This window comes from Pseudoliparis swirei, chromosome 15 (genome assembly GCF_029220125.1).
Source record: "Pseudoliparis swirei isolate HS2019 ecotype Mariana Trench chromosome 15, NWPU_hadal_v1, whole genome shotgun sequence".
NCBI lineage: Eukaryota > Metazoa > Chordata > Actinopteri > Perciformes > Liparidae > Pseudoliparis > Pseudoliparis swirei.
In genome coordinates this window covers 2,061,420-2,079,229 of record NC_079402.1, presented here as the reverse complement: position 1 = coordinate 2,079,229, position 17,810 = coordinate 2,061,420, and the positions used below count along the sequence as shown (strand labels likewise).

General features: G+C 48.0%; 1 protein-coding gene across 1 annotated transcript; it reads right to left on the bottom strand.

The window, feature by feature from the left end:
- Positions 1 to 7,554: 7,554 nt before the first annotated feature.
- On the bottom strand, positions 7,555 to 17,766 carry ccdc135 (coiled-coil domain containing 135). The gene is given in 18 exon segments (XM_056432453.1): positions 7,555 to 8,512; positions 8,604 to 8,761; positions 10,000 to 10,194; positions 10,292 to 10,396; positions 10,577 to 10,777; positions 10,857 to 11,030; positions 11,361 to 11,530; positions 11,622 to 11,750; positions 12,029 to 12,157; positions 12,228 to 12,297; positions 12,645 to 12,785; positions 12,853 to 13,074; positions 13,149 to 13,283; positions 13,696 to 13,884; positions 14,334 to 14,459; positions 15,929 to 16,088; positions 17,046 to 17,179; positions 17,713 to 17,766. Coding segments are annotated over 17 exon segments (2,532 nt in total). The 5' UTR covers positions 17,171 to 17,179; positions 17,713 to 17,766; the 3' UTR covers positions 7,555 to 8,409.
- Positions 17,767 to 17,810: the final 44 nt, after the last annotated feature.

The window sequence follows — 17,810 nt, the reverse complement described above, 5'->3', positions numbered from 1 at the left end:
CTCTGCAGTCTAAAACATTTTACAAATGATAGTTATTACATATGATCTACAAAGTACAGACTTTCTTCAGAAGCTTTGATGAAAATGTCGTGCTTCTGTTTTTTGACAAACATTATTATAAATACAGATCATACTTTCCTAACGATTAGAGACAAAGAGAAACACGTCTTGCTAGTTACGATGAAACATGGCAATGTTTTGAGCATAGCTTCAACTCATCCAACAATGTGTTGTTGGTGGCATACCTCATTTGTAATCCTGGATTAAAACCCTTGTTTTTATGGAGATAGTTTCTGTTGCCATCTGTGATCTTTTGCTCCAGATCCTGCAAAGAGCAGAACAATTCTGATGTCATGTATTTCTTTTGCCATCTCATGTGAACAAGTTAAAGTATTGATAACCCAAAATGAATGAGTTGTCGCACTTGCCGCCGAGTTGCCGCCGAGTTGTCGCTGCCAGTGACTGCACTCGCCCTCTCTCTGATCCGGTCAGCGGCGTGAAGCCGTTAGCCTCCAGCTCGTCATCCAGAGTCTGGGCCGCATTCGCGCGCTACATCGTTACAGGTCAACGGGGCCTTACTTCTGCTGGAGCTGCTGGTGTTCGCTCTGGATCTTCCCCAGCTCGATCAGCAGCCAGGCCCGCTCCTTGGAGGACTCGTCCAGGCTCCTCCGGGCGTCCGCTAGCTCCGTCTCGTAGAGGGCTTTCAGGCCGGTCACCTCGCGGCTCCTCACGTCCTCCTTCTCCTTGATGTAAAACTGGAGGGCATCGTTCTCCGACTCCAAGCTGCGGACCTTTTCGATGTACACCGCCAGGCGATCGTTGAGGTCCCGGAGCTGCTGCTTCTCCTGCAGCCGGGTGATCCTGTTTACCGTCAACGGAGTGCCGCACGTGCTCCGCTGACCGGTAGGAGTAGCGGTCGCCATTGTTTAAAAAAACTTAAATAAACCCGTTTTATGAGACTGCGACTGAACTAAATCAAGATAAAGCGCGCGGGGGGGGGGGGGGGGGGGCGGTCAAGGACTTCGGTTGAGGCGCTTAACGAGGACCTGAAGCGCCGTCCTGGTATTTTCTTATCGGAGGGGAAGAAGCGGTTGGCTTCCTAATAGAGAGAGGGCAAGTGCAATCACTGGCACCGACAACTCACTGGCAACTCACTGGCACCTCAGTGGCACCTCAGTGGCAAGTCTGTGGCAAGTGCCACAGACTTGCATAGATAATGTATTTTTTTAGACTTACTTACAATATGCAATACGATATTGCTGTACAATACTGCTGTACTATATTGAATATTGTTTTGCTACTACTACGTTTCACTTCGTAATATATAACACTTATATACCATGATATGTATAATGTACCCGCCTTTCTTTAATAATAATTTAAAAAAAAGATATATATATATATAATTTATTGTTTTACCATGTCATACTGTTATACCGCCATGAAATTCTACTTTGAGGAGATGCCACTGTTAGTCTAAAGTGTAAGCACTGGCACTCAGTGACACTTGCCGGCACTTGCCAGCAGTTGCCAGCAGTTGCCAGCAGATGCCACTACTAGTCAAAAAGTGCCACTACTAGTTAAAAAGTGCCACTACTAGTCAAAAAGTGCCATCAGACGGAGGGTCGGCCGCAGTGACGAGTCTGCGACGATTTAGTGACAAGCTTCACTGAAGTGCCCGGACAGCGGAAGAAATCACTTTCATGATCACAGAATGGAGGAGCTGCGGTTTAGCTAGATAGATAGATAGCTAAAATAGCTAGATACACAGATGGATATATATATATATATATATAATTAGTGTCTTTTTGTAGACACTTACTTACAATATGCGATAGTGCTGTACATTACTGCTGTACTATATTTAATATTGTTTTGCTTCTACTACGTTTCACTTCGTAATATATTGTAGCGACCCTGTGAAGTGGCTGTCAATCAAAGTGTGGCACCGTGCGTGCTGGTCGAGGGGGCGTGCCTGTGATTGGCGGAGTAGAGGGAGGCGGGTTAACCTGTCGGAAAACGGGAGTTAAGGGTGGTTGACGGGAACCGTTGTTGTTGACTTTCGACCTGCTAAGCTGAGAGGAACACGCTGTATGTGTTGGTGGATGCCCAATAAAGGGAGGATTAATAACGTCGTCCCGTCTCCGTGTCATCAGTGCCATAACGTCCGAGACGTTACAATATCATGGTATATAAGTGTAATAGATTACGAAGTGAAACGTAGTAGTAGCAAAACAATATTAAATATAGTACAGCAGTAATGTACAGCACTATCTTATTGCATATTGTCAGAAAGTGTCTACAAAAAGACACTAATTAATATATATATATATATTAATTAGTGTCTTTTTTATATATATATACACACATCCATCTGTGTATCTAGCTATTTTAGCTATCTATCTATCTAGCTAAACCGCAGCTCCTCCATTCTGTGATCATGAAAGTGATTTATTCCGCTGTCTGGGCACTTTAGTGAAGCTTGTCACTAAATCGTCGCAGACTCGTCACTGCGGCCGACCCTCCGTCTGCTGGCACTTTTTGACTAGTAGTGGCACTTTTTAACTAGTAGTGGCACTTTTAAACTAGTAGTGGCACTTTTTGACTAGTAGTGGCATCTGCTGGCAACTGCTGGCAAGTGCCGGCAAGTGCCACTGAGTAGCTGTGGCAACTACTGGCAAGTGCCACTGAGTGCCAGCGTCGCTAGGTGGATCTCGCCCCTACTGTCCTAATATGGCGGATCATGAGATATTTTACGTTGTTTTCCAGCTGACCAATGGCGATGCCTTCTCGTCTGGGTTCACTTGGAATAGTGACCGCTATATGCCGACACGGTGCGCAGTAGGCGGAGTCTATTTACGTTAGGCTTTGTGGGGGGCTGACCCCGGTTTGTTGGATCCGAGCTGTCCCGGTGTTAATAACAAGCGCCGCCTGACTTCTCTGATAACGGCTGCTTTTGAAATCATTCGGTTGTATGAATTCTCCCCGTAGTGGCCATACAACGATACAGATAATAGCTCGGGTGTTATAGAGTAATTACATTTTAAGATAAATATCCTAATAAGTTGTTTTCCTGCCCGGAAACAAAGAAAGAGAAAACCCAACTATTCAGAACAGGGAGATGAAACTGATGTATGGAACCTCTTTGTTATGAGTTTATAACGTTTGGTTGAATTAAGAGAAATGAGCTGACAAATATATATGTTAAAAACAGGAAAGTGAATAAAAATATATACACAGGTTTTTTTTGTTTTTTGTTCTAATTACATTTCTATGTATTTTAATACTATTTGGCTATTGCTGCTATGCTCCTTTTGCTAGATTCCTAGGTTTTTGTGTGTGCTAATTTAAAGTGAATTAACATCTGGAAACTTCAGCAGTTAAAACTGTGTTTACACATCATTCATAGCTTATTAATGTGTTCCCTTTCCACAGCGTGTTGTTAAAACAATTATTTTTACAATATAATGTTAAAGCCCTTGATAGATAAGAAAGCCGTTTGACAGTTAATCAGTTGGGAGTGGTATTGTTTGTGAGAACCGATACCGTACCCTACAAACCAAACAGGATCAGGCTGCAGATCCATCTCCCACATGTGAAATAATACATAATGAATAAATACGCATCGCAGCCACCGCTGTTCCTGTCGTGGCTAGGGAGAGCTGGAACCGGCGACGGGACGGGGTCAGGGGAAAGGTTCCGGCTCTCCCCGTCCCGTCGCCGCATCGCAGCCACCGCTGTTCCTGTCGTGGATAGGGAGAGCCGGAACCAGTGACCGAACGGGCAGAGCCGGCGACGGGACGGGGAGAGCCGGAACCAGTGACCGAACGGGCAGAGCCGGCGACGGGACGGGGAGAGCCGGAACCAGTGACCGAACGGGCAGAGCCGGCGACAGGACCGGGAGAGCCGGCGACGGAACGGGGAGAGCCGGCGACGGGACCGGGAGAGCCGGAGCCGGTGACGGGAAGGGGAGAGCCGGCGACGGGAGCGGGAGAGCCGGAACCGGCGACGGGACGGGGAGAGCCGGAACCGGTGACTGAACGTGCAGAGCCGGCGACGGGACGTGGGAGAGCCGGAACCGGCGACGGGACGGGGAGAGCCGGAACCGGTGACCGAACGGGCAGAGCCGGCGACGACACGTGGGAGAGCCGGAACCGGCGACGGGACGGGGAGAGCCGGCGACGGGACGGGGAGAGCCGGAACCGGTGACCGAACGGGCAGAGCCGGCGACGGGACCGGGAGAGCCGGCGATGGGACCGGGAGAGCCGGAACCAGTGACCGAACGGGCAGAGCCGGCGACGGGACGGGGAGAGCCGGAACCGGTGACCGAACGGGCAGAGCCGGCGACGGGACCGGGAGAGCCGGCGACGGGACGGGGAGAGCCGGAACCGGTGACGGGACGGGGAGAGCCGGCGATGGGACCGGGAGAGCCGGAACCGGCGACGGGACGGGGAGAGCCGGAACCGGTGACCGAACGGGCAGAGCCGGCGACGGGACCGGGAGAGCCGGCGATGGGACCGGGAGAGCCGGAACCGGCGACGGGACGGGGAGAGCCGGAACCGGTGACCGAACGGGCAGAGCCGGCGATGGGACCGGGAGAGCCGGAACCGGCGACGGGACGTGGGAGAGCCGGAACCGGTGACGGGACGGGGAGATCCGGAACCGGCGACGGGACGGGGAGAGCCGGAACCGGCGACGGGACGGGGAGAGCCGGCGACGGGACGGGGAGATCCGGAACCGGTGACGGGACGGGGATAGGGACAGGGGAAAGGTTCCGGCGGGGGCTGTGATGCAGTGACGGGACGGGGAGAGCCGGAACATTTTCTTCACCAGCAACATTTTCCAGCTCATTCTGTGGGAGACGCTCCCAGGCCAACTGGGAGTAAATCCACCCTTTTTAGGGACCTTTCTCTCATCCGTGACCTCGTTCTGTTGGACACACTTTGATTTTGTGATCGGCAAGTATCCGCATAACACATCTGGAACGCTGCATTGCGTACTGGCCGATTTCTTGGTTGGTCCCAAAGGTATCGGGGGCGGGGGGGGGAGAAGGTGCGTGACGATGGCGTCTGGGCGGCGGGGGAGGAGGGTGTGGTGACCACGACGGTGTCACTGTCGTCGGGGGGGAGGGGGGTGGAGGAGGGTGACCGTGGCTTTATGGACTTCACATTGTTTTCTAGAGCCTTGTTTTTGGTCTTTAGGAACCCAACATAGTCTTCTCGGGACTTGTTGTTGTTCTCCAGGACCTCAACATTGTTTTCTAGAGACTTGTTGTTGTTCTCCAGGACCTCAACATTGTTTTCTAGAGACTTGTTGTTGTTCTCCAGGACCTCAACATTGTTTTCTAGAGACTTGCTTTTGTGCTCCAGGACCTCAACATTGTTTTCTAGAGCCTTGTTTTTGGTCTTTAGGAACCCAACATAGTCTTCTCGGGACTTGTTTTTGGTCTCCAGGACCTCAACATTGTTTTCTAGAGACTTGTTGTTGTTCTCCAGGACCTCAACATTGTTTTCTAGAGACTTGTTTTTGGTCACCAGGACCTCAACATTGTTTTCTAGAGACTTGCTATTGTTCCCCAGGACCTCAACATTGTTTTCTAGAGACTTGTTTTTGTTCTCCAGGACCTCGACATTGTTTTCTAGAGACTTGTTTTTGTTCTCCAGGACATCAACATTGTTTTCTAGAGACTTGTTTTTGTTCTCCAGGACATCAACATTGTTTTCTAGAGACTTGTTGTTGTTCTCCAGGACCTCAACATTGTTTTCTAGAGACTTGTTTTTGGTCACCAGGACCTCAACATTGTTTTCTAGAGACTTGCTATTGTTCCCCAGGACCTCAACATTGTTTTCTAGAGACTTGTTTTTGTTCTCCAGGACCTCGACATTGTTTTCTAGAGACTTGTTTTTGTTCTCCAGGACATCAACATTGTTTTCTAGAGACTTGTTTTTGTTCTCCAGGACATCAACATTGTTTTCTAGAGACTTGTTTTTGTTCTCCAGGACATCAACATTGTTTTCTAGAGACTTGTTTTTGTTCTCCAGGACCTCAACATTGTTTTCTAGAGACTTGTTATTGTTCTCCAGGACATCAACATTGTTTTCTAGAGACTTGTTTTTGTTCTCCAGGACATCAACATTGTTTTCTAGAGACTTGTTTTTGTTCTCCAGGACATCAACATTGTTTTCTAGAGTCTTGTTTCTGGTCTCCAGGACCTCAGCATTGTTTTCTAGAGACTTGCTATTGTTCTCCAGGACCTCTGCATTGTTTTCTAGAGACTTGCTATTGTTCTCCAGGACATCAACATTGTTTTCTAGAGACTTGTTATTGTTCTCCAGGACATCAACATTGTTTTCTATAGACTTGTTTTTGGTCTCCAGGACCTCAACATTGTTTTCTAGAGACTTGTTTTTGGTCTCCAGGACCTCAACATTGTTTTCTAGAGACTTGTTTTGGGTCTCCAGGACCTCAACATTGTTTTCTAGAGACTTGTTTTTAGTCTCCAGGACATCAACATTGTTTTCTAGAGACTTGCGTTTCGTCACCAGGTCCTCAATATAGTCTTCTAGAGACACTCGGTCCTCAATACGGTCTGTTTGAGACTTGCGGTTCGCCACCAGATTCTCCTCCTTTAATCTGCATTGAGCTTCCTGGCTGAACAACTGTTGTTCTGATCGCTGCAGTCTTAAGAACAGACCCAAAGTGTCCTCACCGTTTTCGATTGAAATCTTTGACATGGTGTGTGGCGTTGGGCATGGGTCGAGTGTCCGCTGCCTTTTTTTTGGCGACAGAGATATTTTATCGCCATCCTCAGTTTGTCGTTTCCGCCATAGTCCTAGTTCAGGTCCAGGGTGAGGAGTGTCCGGGCATGGGTCGAGTGTCCGCTGTCGTTTATTTGGTGGCAGCGATGTTTCCTCGACATCCTCAGTTGGTCGTAACCGCCGTCGTCCTGTGTTTGGCTTTGATTCAGGTCCAGGTCGGTCCTGAGGACCGTCAGCCTTGTGTGGTCCAGGTCGGTCCTGAGGATCATCCCCGTTTACCTGGATGGTCGTTTTAGTCCAAAAAAGTCTGGAAATAAATTCCAACATTGTTCGTTTGTAACGTTTTTCCCGTAGACTAGACGCGTAATGAATACTGGTTAGCGGAAGCGACTGTTGAGAATCACTCGCACAGCTTCTATATATAGAATAAATACTCACGTCATCAATTCGTCCCTTGTTATGGCTTTCATCGTTCCTCGGACACGCCCCCATCAAAGATCAAAACAGATTCGCCTTTTTAAGTTCCCTTGATCGGCGCACCCAAGTCAACAAGGAAGTCGAGCCTTCGATATCCACGAGATGTCTTGTGAAGTCTCGTTGAGAAGTTCTCGCGAGATCTAATGCCTTAAACCCATATCGGTTCGTTCGAGATGAGCCAGTCCTGCGCAGAATCGATCACCGGCGATCGGCGCACAATGCTTGTGTATTTCTATCCATCCCTCCTCGTTGTAAACATCATGTATTTGACCATGTGTTGTTCGGGAAGCAAGAAATAACGACAACTGAAGAATAAAACCACTTTTGAACAGCAAGTTGGGAGCTTGTTAAACTCTAAAACCTCCAGGGCCACAGCAACTGCATCATTTGTTTTTAATAGATTTTAGGTACTGACAGAAGTGAAAATGCACTTACCAAAAATGTCACAGTGGAGTATGTCACGATGAAGTTGTGCATACAAACATTCAACATAGTCTAATACAAATGACATAGTGTCGTACATAATAATTAAGTGTCATTTTATGGTATACATATCATTTATAAATGGTGTGATTTAAAAGAAAGAACACTGCCAGGCAAATTGTGATGACATCATCTGATTATCAATGTATGACCCAATATGCCTACCTGTGTTTTGGGCATGCCTTTTTTATAGAGGATTTACCAAACTTTAACAGATTTTGATTTGTTTTGAATAGAAGAAATGCACCTGGACCATCTTCCATTTAGCATTAATGGGGAGGAGGGAGTGTGTGTGTGTGTGGGGAGGGGGGGGGGGGTAATGGCATTATTACATACAATCCATATATAATTTGGTATGATAAAACAGGTCAAAAAGTAGGTTACATCTATTCAATCATGAGTACAGTAACATGAATGTTTCTATATATGAATGAACATGTGTTTGCTTTATTACTGTGCAAAACAAAATATACATCTCTGAATGCGTAGAGTATCGGTGAATGGACTCCCGCACTGACGACACTTGATGAGTAATCAAATTACTTTACCTTCCTATATATAACATATCATATATAAATACTCCTGTTTGAATGAATTGCACTGAAGCCAATTGATACAATAACCATATGCGAGGATTTATGAATGAGGCTCTTGAGGAAAGTCTGAGCACATGAGTCATGCACTTCAGTATTTAAAGAGCAGGCAGGCGAGGGGCCAGGTGAGGGGCCAGGCGAGGGTCGTTCCTCAGCCTCACAGTCAAATTCTGGAGCTCCAGAGGAGCTGCTTCCATGTGCCTGAAACCAAACACAGACATAATGAGACGCCCGCCGCCTCGCCGCTCTGCGTCATGAAGGAGGTGGGCGTGTGAACGCTGTGCTGCCCTACATGCGGAGGCGTTGCTTGGCGACGTGTATTTGGAGCGTCTTCTCAGAGCAGTAGCTGTCGTGCTCGTCCTGCTGCAGCTTCTCCTGGAACGACTGGTTCTCCTGGAACGACTGGTTCTCCTGGAACGACTGCTGCTTCATCTGCAGCGCCCGGGTCCCCTGAACACATCGTACACCGAACCGCTAGGAAGTGTGTCTCTGTAGTTATGGAGTGTCTTTGTGTAGTTATGAAGTGTCTTTGTGTAGTTATGAAGTGTGTCTTTGTGGTTATGGAGTGTATATATATAGTTATGTGGTGTCTCTTTGTGGTTATGTAGTGTCTCTTTGTAGTTATGTAGTGTCTCTTTGTGGTTATGTAGTGTCTCTTTGTAGTTATGTAGTGTCTCTTTGTGGTTATGTAGTGTCTCTTTGTAGTTATGTAGTGTCTCTTTGTAGTTATGTAGTGTCTATCTGTAGTTATGAAGTGTCTATCTGTAGTTATGAAGTGTCTATCTGTAGTTATGAAGTGTCTCTGTAGTTATGAAGTGTCTCTCTGTAGTTATGAAGTGTCTCTGTAGTGATGAAGTGTCTCTCTGTAGTTATGAAGTGTCTATCTGTAGTTATGAAGTGTCTCTGTAGTTATGAAGTGTCTCTCTGTAGTTATGAAGTGTCTATCTGTAGTTATGAAGTGTCTCTGTAGTTATGAAGTGTCTCTCTGTAGTTATGAAGTGTCTATCTGTAGTTATGAAGTGTCTCTGTAGTTATGAAGTGTCTCTCTGTAGTTATGAAGTGTCTCTGTAGTGATGAAGTGTCTCTCTGTAGTTATGAAGTGTCTCTCTGTAGTTATGAAGTGTCTCTGTAGTTATGAAGTGTCTCTGTAGTTATGAAGTGTCCCTCTGTAGTTATGAAGTGTCTCTCTGTAGTTATGAAGTGTCTCTGTAGTTATGAAGTGTCTCTCTGTAGTTATGAAGTGTCCCTCTGTAGTTATGAAGTGTCTCTCTGTAGTTATGAAGTGTCCCTCTGTAGTTATGAAGTGTCTCTGTAGTTATGAAGTGTATCTCTGTAGTTATGAAGTGTCCCTCTGTAGTTATGAAGTGTCTCTCTGTAGTTATGAAGTGTCCCTCTGTAGTTATGAAGTGTCTCTCTGTAGTTATGAAGTGTCTCTGTAGTTATGAAGTGTCTCTGTAGTTATGAAGTGTCCCTCTGTAGTTATGAAGTGTCTCTCTGTAGTTATGAAGTGTCCCTCTGTAGTTATGAAGTGTCTCTCTGTAGTTATGAAGTGTCTCTGTAGTTATGAAGTGTCTCTGTAGTTATGAAGTGTCTCTCTGTAGTTATGAAGTGTCTCTCTGTAGTTATGAAGTGTCTCTGTAGTTATGAAGTGTCTCTTTGTAGTAGTGTCTCTGCAGTAGTAACGGTACCTCTTCCCAGAGCGTCTGAATGAGCTCGGCCTTCTCCAGCAGCCTCTGCTTGCCGTCGGCCACGACGTCCCGGTGGAGCCGCTCGGCGTCGGCGGCGCTCAGCGTCTCGGGGCCGTCCAGCCGGAGCAGGAAGGGAGCCAGGAAGTCCGTCTTCCTCTGCTGCAGCCACAGCTGCTCCTCGGCAGCCTGGCGCTCCTACGGCGGTGAAGGTGTGTTCCCACCAAGCCTTACCTTTTACCGAGTATTACATTGGTGACAATGTGTGTTTGTGTGTGGGGGGGGGGGGTCTCACCATATCCTGTCTCTGGCTGCGGGCCCTGGCTTCTCCGGTTGCCGTCCACGGGGAGAAGTGAAGCCGGACGTCTTGCTTCTCCTTCACTCTGCAGGCCAGGACTTTCTCATCTGCTCACACGGGAGATTAAAGTGGAGACCCCATCACCTGGTGGTGGAGACCCCATCACCTGGTGGTGGAGACCCCAGTGTGTGTGAGTAGTGGTGACCCCATCACCTGGTGGTGGAGACCTCATCACCTGGTGGTGGAGACCCCAGTGTGTGTGAGTAGTGGTGACCCCATCACCTTCATCTTTTTTTATACCTCTTTCAGGGAATCTTCGATTTGTAAAAGCATCTTCTCTTCCTCGTCCATCAGGTGGTACAGCATCTTAATGGTGGACAGATGCTTCAGGGGCTTCGGAGAGGGTTCCACCTACACACACACACACACACACACACACGATCTCTCAGAAGCAGCTCAGTCAGGCTCCTCCTCCTGTGTTCTGTACCCTGGAGCAGCGGGCCACCCCCGTCTCCCTCTCCCTCTCCATCTGGAGCTGGGCCGTGTCCCGGGCCAAGTCCATCTTCGTCAGCGTGCGCAGATTCGGAATATCGATGCTCCTCGTCGCGGCGATGAACCCGTCGTCCTCGAGATGGTAGGTCAACTCGATCTGGTTCAGGTCCAATAAGAACACTCGCTTGGCCACGTCATCGGAGGCCAGTTTGGATTGGTTCCTGTGGAAATGCTCCACCACTTTCTGTTTGCACGAACACACACACACACCAATCACCATCATCATCATCATCATCATCTTCAACATCCTCATAAACATATATATGTATATACATATACATTGGTCTATATCGTATATACATACATACATGTATATATAGAGTATATTTATGTATATATATATATTTACGTATATATATATTTATATGGATGTCTATATAAATGTATATATATATATTTACATATATATTAATACATTTATATATATATATGTATGTATATATATTATTTACATACATATTTATACATTTATATATATACATATATACATATGTATATATATATATATATACACCTTTGGCTGCTGGTCTTCTAAGACGACGTGTCGGTAGAACAGGCGGTCCCCGCGGCCGTTGAAGGTCTCCGTCATTTCGCCCGGCAACAGCAGCCTCCTCACCAGATCCTCCATGTGAGCGCTGCTGAAGAGCATCTCGTGCTCACCGCTCTGGGACGAGAACCTGTGGACTGAGGAGGAGGCTTCACGCGTCCAGCAGCCGGTCGGCTTCCCCAGAATGTTTGACTTTAACATTAATATTATATCGTTATTAATATTTACGTAAAAGGTGAAAACGTCGTCCACGTTTGAAGCGCTCGATGGTGAAGCCGTCGACCTTGTTGACCTCTACCTCCTCCAGGCGGTCGTCTCTGTGTTGATACCACTCCTTCACCGTGAGCTCCTCAGTGCCTACACACACACACACACACACACAGGCACACACACACGCACACGCACACACGCACACACACACACACGTTGTAATGAAAACAAATAAAATACTGTATTATTTAAAAAAATAACACATGAAGCATAGACTTCTATACAACCAGAGGAGCCGCCCCCTGGTGGTTAGTAGAGAGAATGCAGCTTTAACACATGAAGCAGAGACTTCTATACAACCGGAGGAGCCGCCCCCTGGTGGTCAGGAGAGATAATGCAGCTGTAACACATGAGGGTCCACTCACAGGCCAGGTCCCTGTATGTGGTCAGCCTCTGAACCAGGCCGTGTGACATCAGGTACGGAGCGAACGCCTCCAGCTTGGCTTTCCTGTAGCGGGTCAGGTTCTGCCGGCCCGGCCAGCGTCTCTCCAGGTCTGAGGAGGAAGAGCTTTGTCAAGTCCTCCATCTTTACTGTGACGGGAACAGAGGAACCTTCTTCTTCACCTTCTTTTGAGATCCTGATGGGACTGATCCAGGATCGCGGCATCCAAAGCATCCGGCGCCCCGCCTGGTGCTGCAGAACGGACAGCGGCGGTTTGAGGAGGTGAAATGTAATAAAGCTTCATAAGATATAGTATTAATAAAATGTGTATGAATGAGGCTCTGACCCCTCTGCAGAAAGCTTCAGACACAGTTCTTAAGGAGTTTTATGAAATTTTTAAATATGCAAATGAGGCATTATGTAAAGGTGACTAAAGTGTAAATGTTCGCGAAATTTTACGCAAGATGAGGGTATAACACACACACACACACACACACACACACACACACACACACACACACACACACACACACACACACACACACACACACACACACACACACACACACACACACACACACACACACACACACACACACCTCCTCAGGACTATGGGTGGTTTTGCTCATCATCTCGACCTCTTTGCTCTTAGCAACTTCCAGCAGAATCTGCTTCCTGCTGATCGCTCCGTAGAGGAGCGGCTCCCACGTCGCCAGATCCTCCAGGTCAAAGGTCATGTCCTACACACACACACACATGTAGACACGTCTGGACAGACGTGGCGTGTCTTCGCGGCCGTGGACTCACAGCACAGCCGCGGCTGCAGTCCTGCATGTTGACGTAGTAGTTGAGTTCGTTCCACACGCTCTCCACGCCCAGGAAGTGCTCGTGGCCGGTGGCGAAGCAGCTCCCGCTCAGCGGGTCGATGAAGAAGTTCTCCTCGACGCCCCGACAGCCCGACAGCACCAGAACCCAGCAGTGCACCCGCAGGCCCCACAGGGGGTCGGCGGGTCGCTGCTCCATCTCCTGCTGGTGAAGGAAGAGGTCAGAGGTCGGAGGTCGGAGGGGGTTCAGGCGCCGCGGCTCTTGGTTGTTCTGGTTACCTCCTGCTTCCTCTGGCGCTCTGCTTCCTGCTGCTTCTTCTTCTCTTCTTGCTGCGTCAGAAACCGACTCTTGAATTCCTTCTGAGGTTTCACCAAGTACTTGTCCTCCGGAGACTCCTGCTCGGCGACCTCCGTCTGTCAATCAAAGCCCAGACACATTGAACATGTCCCGCCCCCTTCATACACACACACACACACACACACACACACACACACACACACACACACACACACACACACACACACACACACACACACACACACACACACACACACACACACACACACACACACACACACACACACACACACACACGGCCATACCAGAGCATCAAAGACTGATAACACACCTCTGTGTTATCTTCCTGTGGCTTTGTCTCCGGATACACACACACACACACACACACACACACACACACACACACACACACACACACACACACACACACACACACACACACACACACACACACACACACACACACACACACACACACACACACACACACACACACACACGTGTCCTACTCCAGTCCTGTACAGGTACCTGCACGTCCAGCAGGGGGCAGTGCAGCGCGCTGCGGTCCAGCTCACACACCTCCCTGACGGTGTAGCCGCTCACGCAGTACGCATCGTAGTTGTTGCCGAGCAACAGGCTGCACAGCAGGGTGCTGGAGGCCAGACAGGAAGCCCTCTGGGCCTGGAGCACCAGGCTGGAGGAGAGCAGGAACCTGGGCTACACACACACACACACATATACATATACATATATCTATATATACATATACACGTATAGATACACACACACACACACACACACATACATATATATATATATAAACACGTATAGATACACACACATACACACATGTATATATAGATACACAAATATAGATACACACACATATATGTATAGATACATACATTCTATATATACACACACATATATAGACACACACACACACATATGCTCACACACACACATGCGAATATACACACGTATATACACACGTACATATACACATATAGATACACACACATATAGATACACAGAGATATACATGTATACACACACGTGTATATATATATATATATACACACATAGACACATATGTACTAACATATAGATACACACACATCTATACACACACACACACACACACTCTGCATCAGACTGAAGCTCACCGGGTCCACCAGCGGCTCCAGCGGCTCCAGAGACAGGAAGTCGGCCACGAAGGAGGCGCAGCCGGCCCAGGTGCGTAGCTTCAGGAGGCCGGTGGTCGTGGGCCGGAGAGTCGTGGACACGAACTTCTGTGAGAGTAGAAACACACGCGTTCCACAGTAGAAACACACGAGTTCCACAGTAGAAACACACGAGTTCCACAGTAGAAACACACGAGTTCTACAGTAGAAACACACGAGTTCTACAGTAGAAACACACGAGTTCCACAGTAGAAACACACGAGTTCCACAGTAGAAACACACGAGTTCCACAGTAGAAACACACGAGTTCTACAGCAGAAACACACGCGTTCCACAGTAGAAACACACGAGTTCCACAGTAGAAACACACGCGTTCCACAGTAGAAACACACGCGTTCCACAGTAGAAACAGACGAGTTCCACAGTAGAAACACACGAGTTCCACAGTAGAAACACACGAGTTCCACAGTAGAAACAGACGAGTTCCACAGTAGAAACACACGAGTTCCACAGTAGAAACAGACGAGTTCCACAGTAGAAACACACGAGTTCTACAGTAGAAACAGACGAGTTCCACAGTAGAAACACACAAGTTCTACAGTAGAAACACACGAGTTCTACAGTAGAAACACACGAGTTCCACAGTAGAAACACACGAGTTCCACAGTAGAAACACACGAGTTCTACAGTAGAAACACACGAGTTCCACAGTAGAAACACACGAGTTCTACAGCAGAAACACACGCGTTCCACAGTAGAAACACACGAGTTCCACAGTAGAAACACACGCGTTCCACAGTAGAAACACACGAGTTCCACAGTAGAAACACACGCGTTCCACAGTAGAAACACACGCGTTCCACAGTAGAAACACACGAGTTCCACAGTAGAAACACACGAGTTCCACAGTAGAAACACACGAGTTCTACAGTAGAAACACACGAGTTCCACAGTAGAAACACACGCGTTCTACAGTAGAAACACACGAGTTCCACAGTAGAAACAGACGAGTTCCACAGTAGAAACACACGAGTTCTACAGTAGAAACAGACGAGTTCCACAGTAGAAACACACAAGTTCTACAGTAGAAACACACGAGTTCTACAGTAGAAACACACAAGTTCCACAGTAGAAACACACGAGTTCTACAGTAGAAACACACGAGTTCCACAGTAGAAACACACGAGTTCCACAGTAGAAACAGACGAGTTCCACAGTAGAAACAGACGAGTTCTACAGTAGAAACACACGAGTTCCACAGTAGAAACACACGAGTTCCACAGTAGAAACACACAAGTTCTACAGTAGAAACAGACGAGTTCCACAGTAGAAACACACAAGTTCTACAGTAGAAACAGACGAGTTCCACAGTAGAAACACAGAGGAGCAGCAGGCCAAGCCGTCTCATCTGCCTGCCCGTTTGTTGTTGTAATTCTCCGTTTGTCCACACGAGGCTGAAGTGCACCTCCTTCAGGCCCATATTTCAGTCCCGTGTAAATTCACATTTTAATAATCTGTTTCTCGGAGATAACCATTTAAAAAGCAAAGCAAGAGGTCACGCGATTGTCCCGCGTCACCTGAACGCCACACTCGTTGAGGGGGCTCAGCAGCAGCGGCTTGCGGGCGGGGTGCAGCTGAGAGAACTGGCGCTGGAAGCTGGCGGCCACGGCCAGCAGCCGGCTCTCGTTGTGGGAGTTCAGCCGGTGGGACTCGGGGGCCTCCTGCTCCAGCTTCAGGCTGCAGCAGCACATGAGACACGTGAGGTCAACGGCGAGGTCATCGGAGAGGTCAACGGCGAGGTCAACGGTGAGGTCATCGGCGAGGTCAATGGCGAGGTCATCGGCGAGGTCATCGGTGAGGTCATCGGTGAGGTCAACGGCGAGGTCATCGGTGAGGTCATCGGAGAGGTCATCGGAGAGGTCAACGGCGAGGTCAACGGTGAGGTCAACGGTGAGGTCATCGGCGAGGTCATCGGTGAGGTCAACGGCGAGGTCATCGGTGAGGTCAACGGTGAGGTCATCGGCGAGGTCATCGGCGAGGTCATCGGTGAGGTCAATGGCGAGGTCATCGGTGAGGTCAACGGTGAGGTCATCGGTGAGGTCATCGGTGAGGTCAACGGCGAGGTCATCGGCGAGGTCATCGGAGAGGTCAACGGTGAGGTCATCGGAGAGGTCATCGGTGAGGTCAACGGCGAGGTCATCGGTGAGGTCAACGGTGAGGTCATCGGAGAGGTCATCGGTGAGGTCATCGGCGAGGTCAACGGCGAGGTCATCGGCGAGGTCAACGGTGAGGTCAACGGTGAGGTCAACGGAGAGGTCATCGGTGAGGTCAACGGCGAGGTCATCGGCGAGGTCATCGGTGAGGTCATCGGTGAGGTCAACGGCGAGGTCATCGGTGAGGTCAACGGCGAGGTCAACGGCGAGGTCATCGGTGAGGTCAACGGTGAGGTCAACAGTGAGGTCAACGGCGAGGTCAACGGTGAGGTCAACGGCGAGGTCAACACAACCACGGACTCCAGGAGCAGGACCATGGACATACAACTCAACCGAAACCATTGTTCTATAATTACTCCAAATGAAAACATGTGTGTGTGAGTGTGTGTGACAGTGTGTGTGTGTGTGAGAGAGTGTGTGTTTGTGACTGTATGTGGGTGTATGTGTGTGTGTGTGTGTGTGTGTGTGTATATTTACTCACAGAAGCTCACGAGCAGCTGAACCATGGAGCGGCTCATTGTCTTCCTCCTTCGTCGGCTCTCCTCCGCTGACCCTCTCCTCCTCCTCCTCCTCCTCCTTTAGCGTCTCCTCTCTTTCTGACTCCATCTCTTGGGACTAAATGTGAGGTTTTACATAAACGACGATATGTCTTGTTAATATATTATTCATATTTTCACAAATTGATATGCATTTTATATATGTCCATATACATACATATATGTAAATAATATGTATATATATATATATAAATACATATACATTTAAGGAAATATTAATAAGACATATCAAATTAAAATACGGGGAGATGCAATCAAGCATTCTGATTGGTTGAGAGTGAGTCACGGGGTGCGACAGCTAGCTAACGGCCGCGTGTGTATCGGATACTTTAAGTAGATTTAGGTGATTTCACTTGATATTCCCCTTTAATATGTAACTAACATGTTCTCTTTATTGTTAATAATACGAGTTTGAAAAGAGAAGACAACGTTATAACTCAACTTTTAACTCGGTTAAAATAAACTATTCAATTCAGTTTATTTAGCTAGTATAGCCCAGCATCAGATTACAACATCCCTGACCTTTGACCTCACATCGGATCAGGAACAACTCCCCAACAAGTTTAAAGTAATACTCCAAGTTGTACTCACAGTTAGTTATATTTGGACTTTCCTTTAAAGTTGACGAACACCGGGACAAGTGCGTTCACACCGTGTCCGGGGCAACGGCCGTACGTGATGACGTCACA